The sequence below is a fragment of the Podarcis erhardii genome, assembly GCF_964252035.2.
Source record: "Podarcis erhardii genome assembly, chromosome: 9".
Classification (NCBI taxonomy): Eukaryota; Metazoa; Chordata; class Lepidosauria; order Squamata; family Lacertidae; genus Podarcis; species Podarcis erhardii.
Genome location: NC_138512.1, coordinates 33684401 through 33698298, shown reverse-complemented (window position 1 = coordinate 33698298; position 13898 = coordinate 33684401). Strand labels below are relative to the sequence as shown.

Sequence of the window (13898 nt, the reverse complement as noted above, 5' to 3'; positions counted from 1 at the left end):
TTGACACTTCCCCATCAAAATATTAAAATAATAGTAAACGCTGTATAGAGGAGCATGCTCAGATATGTGTGACTTGATCTACTTCAGGATTATGTGCAAACGTGGTGTCCTCTCACTTTTGGGGGCAGATTAAACTGGTTAATTGGGAGTAATGCCATAGCTCAGTGATAATGTACATACTTTGCAAATGAAGTTCCTGTTTCAATCCCAGTTATCTCCGTCTAGGACTGGAAAAGACTCTCTAGCTAAGGCTGAAAGCCTGGACGGTCATTGTCAAGTGTATAGACCAGGCGTGGGAGAACCTCAGCCTCAAGCATCAAATGCAGCCCACCGGAACTTTCTTTCTCGCCCTCAAGACTCTTCCCAGGCCATGTGCCCCCTCTTCAGTCCTAATCTACACCCCTCTTAAGTACTCTTACATTATTGGAATGTGTCCTTGTATTGTGATGTCTCTTGGTTGCCTTTAGGGAAGATGAAGAGATGTGTGATTTGCACATGTGTACGTAGAAACCTCTGAATTTTGTGTGGCAGGATACTGCCTGCAGAAGTAGTCACATCCATTGTCCCACTTTTGCCTCTGACCATGCCCCCCCGCCCCCGCCCCCGCCCCCGCCCCCACCATATGGTCCCCAGTAGTTTCCCTATATGAGGGAAAGTGGTTGTCAGGCTGAAAAACGTTTCCCATTTCTAATGCTAGGTAGTCTAATTGTCTGAATCCGCACAAGACAGCTTCCTATACATACAAACTTAATTTTTACATATCAAAAATGTTTTGTTGGGTACACTGTTTTGTGTTGGTGGGGCAGTGAAGGGTTCCAGGCTATGGGTCTTATTCAACTAAGCTTTAGGACCATTTAAATCATGATTAAGTTAATTTCAATGGCTCTACTCTTGAGTAAAACTGGCTGAATACCATCCAATGATAGCTGCAGTTTTAGAGGGTTGCTAGGCTAGGATCAGCTATGATTCGTACCATTATATGTGTGGTGAGAGACTGTGATTGAAGCTTTCTTTACTATGGTATCTTAACGTGACCTATATAACAAAATGAAAGAGGTATCTGGTGTGCAGATGTTCTCATCTTCTCAGAGTTGCAAAACAGCAACAACAACAACACAGATGCTGTATGGAGACAGGAATATCTGATAATGTATTTGCTCTGGCAGCTATAAAGATAAGAGCTAAAGTGCTGCTAAATCGGCAGCTTTGCGATATCAAGTAGAAGTACAAAAAAAATCAAGTAGAAACACTAGGTGGCAGGATGCATTTAGCTTTAAAGCAAAACACAATTTTAAAATGTATCATATATATGAAGGCTTCCTTGTTTGCAATTAGAATCACTGCCGTTTTCATACAACTTAAATAATTATTAACACTGTACAAGATATATTGGAAGTGCTTTGAGAATTTTTACTACTGACCAATAACGTTTAATATATTTTCTGAAGCTTGAACCCAATCCAAAACACCAAATGGGGTCCATCTTCAGAAAATCTTTTCTGAGTCCTTTAGTACATAGCATCAGCATCTTAAAATTCTGCTGTAACACTGCTCACAAGTGCAGAGATTGTCTACACTTGGTAGCTCAGTATTGTTCCCAGTATCAGACAATGTGCTCTATAAACTACCCTTGTTCCCACTGCCCAGTGTGGAATTTTTTAAAAGCAAGAGCAAGAGTGGCAGCCCTGGAAAACATAATTTATCATCATTTTTAATACTGAAATTGTTCAGTCTGAAACATAACTGAGCTTCCAGCATCTTATTTTGCAATCTTAAACTCTACCTTATTTAGATTAAGGTATATTAAATGATGACTAACAATTACCTTGTTTCTATATCTTTAGTGGACAAGTTGCTAATTAACTTTATAGTACAGTGCTTAGTTGATAGTTGATGTTTAATATTTGCTTGCTGGTGTTAGTTAGTGAACCACTGGATGTCACTATTGTTCTTTGCAATAGCACTTGGTGTTTTATCTGGTAGTTATCTATCTGCTTGGGAACCTATTTTGGAACAACAGTAGGACATAGCAATTACAATGGTACCTCAGGTTAAGTACTTAATTCGTTCCGGAGGTCCATTCTTAACCTGAAACTGTTCTTAACCCGAAGCACCACTTTAGCTAATGGGGCCTCCTGCTGCTGCTGCTGCCACGCTGCCAGAGCACGATTTCTGTTCTCATCCTGAAGCAAAGTTCTTAACCTGAGGTACTATTTGTGGGTTAGCGGAGTATGTGGTATACAGAAAGCTAAGACTAGTTGATGCGACAGAAGCACCTGATACTGCAAGTTGGCAGAAAATCATATCGGCCATGGGCTGAAAGAGTCATGCAAATTGGCCCCAATTCTACAGGCAAACTCAGAAAGCAGTTAGGAGCAGAATGGGTATCATAATGTGATTGCAGGTTATTGAGAGGGTGTTGCAACAGAGGGGAGGCTTATGACAATTCAGAAGAGTGAACATTCTAACAAATTATAGTTTTCTCTGTTGTGATTATAACAACCATGTGATAACCTTTCCTTCTGAAAAACTACATGAAGGAGAAGGCTGCAGAGATTGCTGGCTATATGATGTGAAAACATTGGGATTGGTTTTTCCCCCCTAGAAGGTACAGTGGTACCTTGGGTTACATACGCTTCAGGCTACATATGCTTCAAGTTACAGACTCCGCTAACCCAGAAATATTACCTCAGGTTAAGAACTTTGCTTCAGGATGAGAACAGAAATTGTGCTCTGGCGGTGCGGCAGCAGCTGGAGGCTCCATTAGCTAAAGTGCTTCAGGTTAAGAACAGTTCCAGGTTAAGAACGGACCTCCAGAACGAATTTAGTACTTAACCTGAGGTACCACTGTACAATGTAACATCAGAATGTTTAAATTACATACAACTTTCATGTTTGTCCTTGTGGACTTAGGTTTTGTTTTTTCATGGAACAAAAGAATGTCTTAAACATGGTTTTCATTCTGAAAACTGCTTCAAGATCCTTCAAAAAGTAAGAAGCAGCAATCATTACCGTCCAATCATTACTGTAAGCTTAGCTTCTAAACTAGCTTCATAATCATGCTCTATCATGAGTACTGTGTATATTTTAAGTCCTCTCTTGGGGGTGGGGAGTACTTTAATTAACTAGGTGGTACAAAAGGGGTATTATAAGAGAATTTTCTCCAAATGGTCTTATTTATTGCAGCCATAACTAGTGCTCTAGTTAATTCTGTTTTTTCACAGATAGTGGTTCTGATAACAACCATGCTCTGATTGTAGATATTTCAAAAATGTTAAAATATAACACACATATCTGTTGCAGGTGCAAATACTGGCATTATGATGAAAACCTGCTCACCTCCAGCGTTATCATTGTCTTCCATAATGAAGGGTGGTCCACACTCATGAGGACAGTTCACAGTGTAATTAAAAGAACTCCAAGGAAATACCTGGCTGAAATTGTATTAATTGATGACTTTAGTAATAAAGGTAAATACATTGAATATCAATATTAAACCCAGTAAGAGCTGAATCTGTCGTTCTACAGGGAAGTTGAACCAACATAAAGAAATACTGTGCTGATAATTCAGTGGTTTCTGCTCTTAATACGAAACCAGCCTGCAGATTTAAGAATATTGATCTGTGGATAGAGTCGGTAGCATGGTTTTCATTATAGATCAGTTTTTAAAAAGAAAAAAAATAGCTTTAGTGAATTAATGTAGTTTGTTCTAGCCTATTGAATGAAGAAGCGTAAGTGCTATCACATTCAGCAAATATCTGTCTTTCTGTTTCTTTCAATGGAGACTTTGCAAAAAAATTCAATCCTTCTCAAAGAGTAATCATGACTCAAATCTTCATTCAAGGCTACATCTGTTCAGAGATAATGCAAGGGTTCCCTTGAACAGGAATCAACACTCCTTTCCAACATACGGGTTTTTTTGACTGAAGGGTTTGTCAAAATGGATAGTGTAGGAAGCTTCACCTTTGCCTCTGTAGGTACTTCATCTGCCAGCATTGGATTTTCATTGCATTAAATGCTTATTACAGTAGCAGAGACTTTTAGATATAGTGTGAAATCTGTCCCCCTGCTCACGCAAATTGTTCCGCACACTTACGAAAAGTTTGAGACGATGAAGTGCTTAAGCTGAAATATGGGTAGGGGGTTGGATTCCTAACAGATAAAGTTAATGTAGATACAAATGAAGGAGCAGATAATTAGGGTAATATGTAATGCAAATGAACCAATATTCCTTCTATTCTGTGCTATCTTCCCCTTTATTTCTGATGTATATAGAGAAAATGCTACTGTCCCTTATTTTCCTTTACAGCACCTATGGCAGAATGTAATAGAGTTGCAGATGAGCATCTTAAACGTGTGTGTGTGTGTGTGTGTGTGTGTGTGTGTGTGTGTGTTGCATAGTCCTAAAATAGCATAATGCTGAGAAAATGCTATAATCCACAGCAGTGTTTTCCTGCCACATTTGACTGTGGTAGCCTTAAATGTTAATAAAAGTCATGAGTGTTTTCTTGAAGGTATTTCATAATCCTTTTTTGCATCCACATCCGTCTTCAAATTCAGACATTACTAATATTTATTGTGGAGAGTGAATGCTACATCTCCTGCACCACCTTCTGGATTTTGTTGCCTATAAATGTTGGCATTTTATTATGTGAGTTAAAAGACTTGATTATATTCATTTTTGGCATGTCAGGGAAGAGCTGTGAATGTGTCACTCACCCACAGTTAGTAAAGCAATAAGGAATACACAAGGAAAAACTGCAACACTTAGGACACCAGGACAACTTCCATTGTTACATTTCCTTACTCATGTTATAAAACTATGGGGGGAAGTGAGTGGAAAAATTACTGGAGGTTTGTGCCTTTCTATTGTCAAAAGAGTCTATAGTACGAGTTCTGAACTTTTCCAAAGTTCAGACATCAATTTCTTAGGTCTGACCTTTCCAACATTAGAAGGGCACACATCTTTTCTACTTCCATACATGTATTTTAAAAATCCAAGTATTGTTGGTGGTAGTTTTTAAGTGAGGTTACAGTTGTTATCAGCAAATATGCCAGGCAGTGATTTATGTAATAGCCTTAACTTCTGAGTATTTAGATATTAAGTCAATTATATTTAGTTTGTTTTTAATATAGATTTAGTTTGTGTTGTAAGCTCTAAGCTAAATATTTTATAACAAATATGGAAACTTCTTTTTTATTATTTGATAGCACACTTAAAAGAAAGACTAGAGGATTATATTAAGCAGTGGAATGGCCTTGTAAAGATTTTTCGAAATGAAAGGAGAGAAGGTTTAATTCAAGCTAGAAGCATTGGAGCCCAGAAGGCTAAACTTGGACAGGTAGAAAACCATTTGCTAAATAAAACCCTTCTTTCCCTACAGTCTGAATTTTGCTTTTAACAGATCTTAAACCACTTGATTATTTCAAGTATAGTTCTTAATTGCAAAATGGCATATGTAGTCTTTTAAAAGATAGCTATAAACTGATGTCAACGTACAATGCAAAAAGCTCAATTAAATCAATGTGTGTTTTGTGTAAGGAAATCTCAAAATGAGTTGAAATTTCCTCTTTGTTTCCTTTCCTCTTTGTTTTAAAGGTTTTAATTTACCTTGATGCCCACTGTGAGGTGGCAGTAAACTGGTATGCAGCACTAATTGCTCCTATAGCTAAAGACAGGTAATAATAATCTGCTTATTTTTATACCTCAGAAAGCCTTTAACAGTAGCCTTAACAGTTAGTAATTCACCCAGGGCAAGTAGCAGCTCTTTCTGGGTGAGTAACTTTTTAGCTCAGGGTGGTACAACATTCAGTCTGGGGGTCACACATGGCCCTTGAGGCCTTTTTTGGTGACTCCCAGCCCACTTGCTGCCTTCCCAAAGCCGGGTAAGTGAGACGCTAGTTAGCCTAGTTAGTACTTTCTCAGCTTTGGGAAGGAGGTGGGAGAGCTCTAGGATCCTGCCAGAGCTTTGCGCTTCCTTCCCAAAGCTTTGCTTAGCTGGCTTTGGACAGGCAGTGCAAGGGCTAGAGGGGTCAAATTTTGGCATTGCTCTCCCCCCTCTTCCACAATAAGTCATGTGCGGCCTACAGGTTCCATGTCAAAGTACTCTTGTGGCCCACTTGGTATGAAAAGTTGGGCCGCATCGTTCTAGCTCATTCTCCAGGCTGCCTGAATAGGCATGATTAAAAACTTGCCTGTAGTGCTGTTCTAGTGAGAAAAATAACTGCATTAAGAAACTTGATTTGTTTTTTAAGCAGTAAAACCAATGTAAACATCTGCCAAGGTTTGAAAACACTAAATGCACAGCAGATTACACTTACTATGCAAAGTTTTTAATCAGAAAAGTTTTAGGGGGTTTGGTCAACTTGGTAAATTGAAAAGGAACAAAGTCTGGAACAGTATACTTTGGGGTCCCCCCCTCCTCTTATGACTTTAAGGTGTTGTGGATTGTTAATGTGACCATATAAGCAAATCAAAGATACTTAAAACAAGGTATAAAATAATAAACGTCTGTTATGATAAATGTCTACATATGAGGATTTCCTCTCAAAAGTACAAACCAGAACAGTATTAAAAAAGTAAATTCTAGCATATGATGTTCTAACATACTCTTGGTTCTATTCCGCCCCCCCCCCTTCCCCTTTTTAAATAATAGAGAACTGTAGTTCGGGTCCTACAGTAGGAAAGCTGATTCTGGCTTTGCCACCTTGCAAGCAAGAAAAGCAGACACCTTCATTTCTGAAATGTTGAAACACATGCAAAATTCAAATGGTTTATTGCCTGGTTTTAAATCATACCTGGCCTTTCAAAAACTCTTTCCCGTGGATTTAAACCAGTGATGGCCAAACTTGGCCCTCCAGCTGTTTTGGGACTATAACTCCCAACATCCCTAGCTATAACAGGACCAGTGGTCAGGGATGATGGGAATTGTAATCCCAAAACAGCTGGAGGGCCAAGTTTGGCCATCACTGGTTTAAAACAAGCCTTCTGTAAACAAGACGACAGTCCTCCTTACTCTCAAAGCTTAGGAGAGACAAATATATTCATATTTGCAAAAAGTGAAACACACAGCTTCCATCATTCACCTTGATATTTTGTTATCAGAAATCTTTGAAGGAAGAGGTAGATTGGTGTGTTGATGTTTCTGCTTTCAGCATTAATGTATTCTTAAATAAATTTGACCTCATCCTGCTCATTCATAATCCCCACTCCCCTGCTTTCCTTCTGTAAGAAGAGCACTGTATGTATATGCTATATTTATTGAAGTTATATTGGAATAAAGTGTAAGAGATAGCAGATGACTTATTGGATTAGACAGCTTAATCTTCTCTCTTCCCCTTCCATAAATGTTTCAGAACTACATGCACTGTGCCTCTAATAGATTACATAGATGGGAATGACTATTCCATTGAACCACAGCAAGGTGGGGATGAAGATGGCTTTGCCAGAGGGGCCTGGGACTGGAGCTTGCTATGGAAGCGTATTCCATTAAGCCACAAGGAAAAGGCAAAAAGAAAATATAAAACTGAGCCATATCGGTAAAGAATGCTGTTTCATTCTATTGATCTTTATAACTCATGCTTATCTAAATCCTTTCATTTTTCCCCTTTCTTTTCCATGAACCATGTGATTCGTTTAAATGTGCCATGTACCTGCTTTCATCCTCACCGCCACCATCCATAATCCTGCAGAACCACATGCACTGTGCCGCTTATAGATGTCATAGATGGCAACACTTATAACATTGTACCCCAAGGGGGTGGTGACGAAGATGGGTTTGCTAGAGGAGCATGGGATTGGAGTATGCTCTGGAAGAGGGTGCCCTTGACCAAACGTGAGAAGGAAATGAGAAAGACAAAAACTGAGCCGTATCGGTAATCACTAAACCACTTACACGTTTCTCCTTTTCCTAAGGATGTACTGAACTATTAAATATTTGCATGAACTCTCCAGACCTTTAAAACAAAGCTAACAAAAGCAGATGCTCTGTGGAGATACATCGTTCTTTTCACTAATCTGTGGTCAAGCTCTTCTAACATAGCCTTACTAACTCCTTTTGCTCTTCTGTGTCTTGTACTTATATACTCAGTTCTTTCAGCAAATGTAGGGTGGCTGCTAATTGGATTGTTTAAACGAAACCTGTGGTCTGCCATTATACCTTGATTGTGTTAGAAATTGCTTAGTATCCTTATTAGGTGCTGTTTTGTCCTGCCCAGACAGGTGAACTGACATATGGAACTAATTGATAGATATTTACAGAAAGAAAATGCATTGTCCATGTGTCTTTTGTCTAAGTAACCTGTTCTTTTAATGGCAAAGGGAAATGTTATGTTTCTCTGAATTTTTGCCTTTACCTATAAAATGATTTGTTCAAAAACAAAATTTGGCCAGAAAGGACTGAAAATGTTCTAATATACCTACTTCTTCCCCTAAACTAACTAGGCTGCGATTCTGCTTTGGTTCACTTATGCTTCACTAATCCTGCAACTAGAATCCTTTTCATTTCAAAATTTCTTTTTTCCTGTAACCAAAGTAAATGTATTTTTGTATTATTTGAATATGCAATAATGCCATTTTAAGAATTCTGCTACTTTCATTTTACTCTCACTTTATTGTATTTTTGGAACTAATATTCCAAATCATTTCCAAGAAATTATGAAGCTTTGGGCGACACACACACATTTTTGCTCCCTGACATAAAAAGTTGTAGGTCCTCTCACAGAAATGAGCATATTTTTTGCATTTATACACTGTTAATAAAACAGTTATAGGAAGGAGGAATCAAATAATTTAAAGTTAAGAGCACAACAGAAATTCATCACTGTACATTCATACTTACATTATATTTACATTTTCATATTTTTATTAGAATATTGACACTGGTTAATGCATGTTATGCAGTTTTTCACATTGGCATCTGGAGAGAAACCTGGAAACCTCCAATACCACTTTTTAAGAACATAATCTCTAGTCCTTATGATTGTAGAAAGAAAAAATGGGTTTGGTTCATAATGGCCAACTGAACCAGAACATGCTAAATGTTTTAAAGACCTAAAATAGTACATAAAGAAAAATTGTCATTGTTCATATTTGTATCCCATCTTTCCTCTGTTTTGCTCAGTATAGCATACATGGGTATGGGTTAATCTAAATATTTTTAATAATGAATTGAATTTTGTTTATACTGAAAGAAAATATAGCCCAACATCTTAACACTTTGTTTTGAGACATTGGTTAACTGCTTATAGTTCTGATAATGTCCATTTGGTTTGGTTTTGACCTTTCAGCTGTTCTGAACTTGACACAAACTCTTGGCATATTATGAACCATTTCTCTACAACTGCAAAAAGTCTAGGAGTGCTTTTATGACTGTTTTATGATATTTAAAGGAAAACAGGTCATGGAGAAAGCAAGCCTCCAGCCCAGTTATTTTTTTCCATTCTGGATCACAGCCTCTGTGACTGCTTATACATTAAAAGTGTTGGGACTAAATCATACCAACATTTAGTCTGTACCTTACCTGGTACCTAGGATTCCAAAACGGTTTAGCCTGTTAATCTGAACTTTGGAGTTCAAACAATTGCTATAAACTTTTTATTAAACACCATTAAAGCTTTATAATTTCTACCTATCAAAAACAATTGTCAGGTGATTCCTACATATAAAAAGGATTCCTTCTGGCCCATGGCATACAAACTGTTAGTTCCTCTTCTCGTTCCTAGGTCACCTGCAATGGCTGGTGGATTGTTTGCTATCGAACGTGATTTCTTTTTTGAGCTGGGTCTCTATGATCCAGGTCTACAAATCTGGGGTGGTGAAAACTTTGAAATATCTTACAAGGTAAGCAACCATACCAAGAGTTGATAACTATCATATTTCAAGTAAATATATGACCATCAGTCAGCTCAGTTCTTACAAGTTTTTTTGTTTGGCCCAGGGACAGCAATACTTTCCTTGTTTTCCATCAGCCAACTCCTGATTAGTGCCATACAGACAACTATGTCTTGCTGCACTTATTATGTTTATTGCTTTTGAAACTGTTGGGCCTACACCTTGTTTTCTGTGGTGGGGGCTCTTCATTTTCAGATGTACCTTTCTCAGCAAGGCCATAATGCTGCCAAATTCTTGCCTCCTCTGAACCAAAGACTCAAAACCACTAGAGGACACATCTGCCTCACATTTTGGCACATCATCTGTTGACTTAGTGGTTGCTAAAGTAAAGTCTGAGACCTGATTTTATAGATCAATAAGGGTGTAGGTTTTAGTCACTGGCACCTTATTCACGTAGCCCAGTTTTGCTTGTAATTCGGAGGCTAGAGCAAAATTGGGTTGAATTATTTTGTAGCATGGATAGCCTCTGAAGATTAGATGAGAGAGCTTCAGGTTTGGACATGTTTGCTTTGAAAGTTGCAACATTTCAGCTTTGTTGAAATGACATTGATAGTATAACACAATTCCTAGGGGCTAAGCACCACTGTACATAGTAGGACCTGCTTCTGAGCAAACATGCATAGAAGGAAGATCTTCATAAATATATTGGAAATCTTAGACCTGTGTCTGTTCCAGATGTGGCTTACTGGGTGGGCTAGAGCAGCTACCACTAGCTTCTTGGTAGATGGGTCATTGTTGTTTACTGGAAGGGAGAGGGGCCAGGTGGCAGGGAGATTGGCCAACCTCCCTGCCGTCTCACTTCTCCCTCCCAGAAAGCAGTTCACCTGCTGGGAAGCCAGCATAGGAGCTCTGCCCCATCGGCCAAACTGCTTCTGTTCTGCTTTGTTAAATAATCCAGAATAATATCAAGTTCTATGCAGCAAAGCAAAATGTTTTGTTTAATCCCTCCTAATAGAGAAAGAAGGTTTGAAATCATACAAACGATAGCTGAGCTTACTGCAGTTTAAGGGATTTACAAATACCACCAACAAATTCTGAAAAAGTGGTTAAAATTGCTCAAGGTGTTGAAGCGAGTTATTTAATATTTCAATTTAAAACTTAATGGGCACCCTAAAATGACATGTAATATTAAATGAAATTAGTTCCTAATATTATCTGCAGATATAATTTCTAAATTGAATGCAATCCAGTTAAGAAATTAGGCAATTGTGACTACTTGTCAGTGGGTGCACTAATTATTTGACATTTTTTCTTTCAAATGATATGTAAGGTGGTAGTGGTGGTGGTGGTTAGTGACATCTTGCAATGATGCTGAAAGCTTTGAAAAATAATAATAGCTAGTACTGTAATTTAATGTTTACAAGTATTTTATGAGGTTTTGAAAGTTGTGAATGTGTAATTCTCCCGTTCTCATCTCTTTCAACATATAAAAACCTGCAGATTTGGCAGTGTGGAGGGAGGCTTCTGTTTGTGCCTTGCTCTCGTGTTGGACACATTTATCGTCTCCAGGGATGGCAAGGGAATCCACCTCCAGCATATGTTGGATCATCTCCCACTTTAAAGGTGAAGTTTTATGTCTTTAGCATTTGATTCCTAAATTAAAAATCTTAGACACATTCAAATCTATACCTTTTTCTCTTCCCTAGATGATGAGTTTTATTCCAACTGAATGAAAACATGTAATTTGATTTTTTAAAAACACACCTAAGTTAATCGTTTGTGTGTGCACGCGCATTTGTGTATCTGTAGAACCACTCACTAATCCCATGGTTTCATAACTGGATAACCATGTTGAGGGCTGCTCAGTGTTCTTCGCCTCCTAACCAAAAAGAGCAACCTTTTATTTTATTACTAAATTTGGGAGCTTTTAAATTATACCTGTATTCCTGAATGTGTCTTTATTTTTTAAATATAGAAAAGCACACACATAATACCAGCATTTTGTTCAATTAAAGTTGATATAAATATGAATGCTGTATAAGAATTTTCCTTTAACGTTCTGGAAAATGAAACTACAGTGTGTTATCAAAAGATTTACCCACAAATGAAGTATGTGCGCACATAAAGTGATAAAGAGAAAGCCTAGCCACAATTACCCATGCTCTGGTGAACTCTTGTTTGGGTTATTGTAAAATGAATTCGGTATATTTTTTCCCACAGAACTACGTCCGAGTTGTGGAGGTCTGGTGGGATGAATACAAAGATTACTTCTATGCTAGTCGTCCTGAGACAAAAGCACTAGCATATGGTGATATATCTGACCTGAAGAAATTTCGTGAAGATCACAAGTGCAAAAGTTTTAAGTGGTTTATGGAAGAAATAGCTTATGATATAACTTCTCACTATCCTTTACCACCTAAAAATCTGGAGTGGGGAGAGGTAAGTACAGTGTTTTGCAGATCCATTCCTTGATACAAGTCATTATTTCAGGTGTCCTGAGCTACAGCAGCCACAGAGAGTCCTATTCTCCTTGTTCTTCCAATCCAGAATTAATTATAGGAAGGACTAATGTGTGCTGGAAAAACAAGGGGGATAGGAATCTCTTTGTAGCTATATGCAGGGAAGGAACCAGCACATTCAAACTCTAAAGCTGTTTAGTTTAGATCTGCATGAATTACTTAAGAGTCCCAGGGCTTAAGAACAAAACAATAAGTTGATGTGAAATCAGTCCAGATTTCGATATAGGAATTGTCCAAAAAAAATATTAGTACATATGTACATTTAACTCGAAGTTGACTGGGTTAAATGTGAACAGTGGACACAGAGAAGATAAAAAGTTGCAAGAATGCGGGGGGGGGGGGGGAGTGACACTGTTTAAATTGCTAGCATGAAGATGGAAAGAGAGAGAAGAATCCAGCTCCTACTTGATTATTTTTCTCAGTGTTGTAACTTCCTGTGTGCTACTCTGCTACTGACTCACTTGAAAGATTCGTTATCTCCTCATTCACTCGGCAGAGCAGGGAGAACTCATCTTCCTTGCTCTGGCATGTGTGCCAGCTTCTAGCGCTGCTGATTTTCTCCCCCTCTCCCCCCCCCCCCCCCCGGTGTGCACACTGCACCATACCCAAATCTGCTCCAAAGATTGGGTGAAACTCCCGTAACAGTGTTAGGGAATATGCAGTGGAGGGAGAGGTACCTCCATACAAGGAGAACTCCTTGCAGAGACAACTGAAAGATTTAGCTTTATGTGGAATACAATCCGCTGAACTCTCCTTGCTAACTGTATTTACTTATAGGAAGGCTATGTACCCCAAGCTCCAGTTCTGCTGTACCTTTTTGTATAGTATACCAAAAGGGTGCCCATAACATCCATTGGTATAGCAGATTTTTTCCCTTCTAATAGTTATCAGTATTTTGACTCCAGCACATTATGCTGAGGTCTTTGGTGAGCTGTGTGTGTCATTTCAGAAATCTCTGTACAACTACATAATACTTTTTTTCATAAGAAGTTATTAGCTTCCTAATTTTATTTTGAAATGTTTAGCTACAATATAAATTATACATGTGTTTCAGATCAGAGGCTTTGAAACTGCTTACTGCATAGACAGCATGGGACATTCCAATGGGGGCTTTGTGGAACTTGGACCATGTCACAGAATGGGAGGAAATCAAGTAAGTAGTCTCAAAGCAAGATCTTTGGAGTGCCAAAAGGAATGCCAAAAGATTAAACTTTTCCCCTGTGGATTTTCCATCGCTGTAAACAGTACTAAATTAGTTGAAGCACAACTTTACACACACACACAGAGAGAGAGAGAGAGAGCGCGCGCGCGCGCGCGCGCACTGGGAGCTGTCATGTGTGTGAAGTCCACTACTACATTATCACAAAAAAATTATAAATCATATTACTGAACCACCCTGGGTTCCTTAGGGAGGGAGGACAGGATATCAATTAAATAATAACCATTATTTTTAATTGTCTTACATAGGGAACTGTTGTGGATCACAAAAGCATTGTTGATGGCTCAAATTTAGATACTATTTGAGCTTATTTCTATGTTTCCCTTGT

General features: G+C 38.3%; 1 protein-coding gene across 4 annotated transcripts in view; it reads left to right on the top strand.

Moving 5' to 3' along the window:
• GALNT7 (polypeptide N-acetylgalactosaminyltransferase 7) overlaps positions 1-13898 on the top strand; it is a 44693-nt gene that overhangs the window by 24749 nt on the left and 6046 nt on the right. For 2 of the 4 annotated variants that reach the window (XM_081875332.1, XM_081875334.1), the window contains exons 3-10: positions 3304-3470; positions 5212-5342; positions 5600-5679; positions 7693-7875; positions 9724-9841; positions 11333-11455; positions 12053-12271; positions 13406-13504. In XM_081875332.1, coding sequence (XP_081731458.1) covers positions 3304-3470; positions 5212-5342; positions 5600-5679; positions 7693-7875; positions 9724-9841; positions 11333-11455; positions 12053-12271; positions 13406-13504 — 1120 coding nt within the window. Of the gene's footprint in view, positions 1-3303; positions 3471-5211; positions 5343-5599; positions 5680-7356; positions 7540-7692; positions 7876-9723; positions 9842-11332; positions 11456-12052; positions 12272-13405; positions 13505-13898 lie in introns of all 4 variants that reach the window. The other 2 variants (XM_081875335.1, XM_081875333.1) reach the window with 2 other exon arrangements.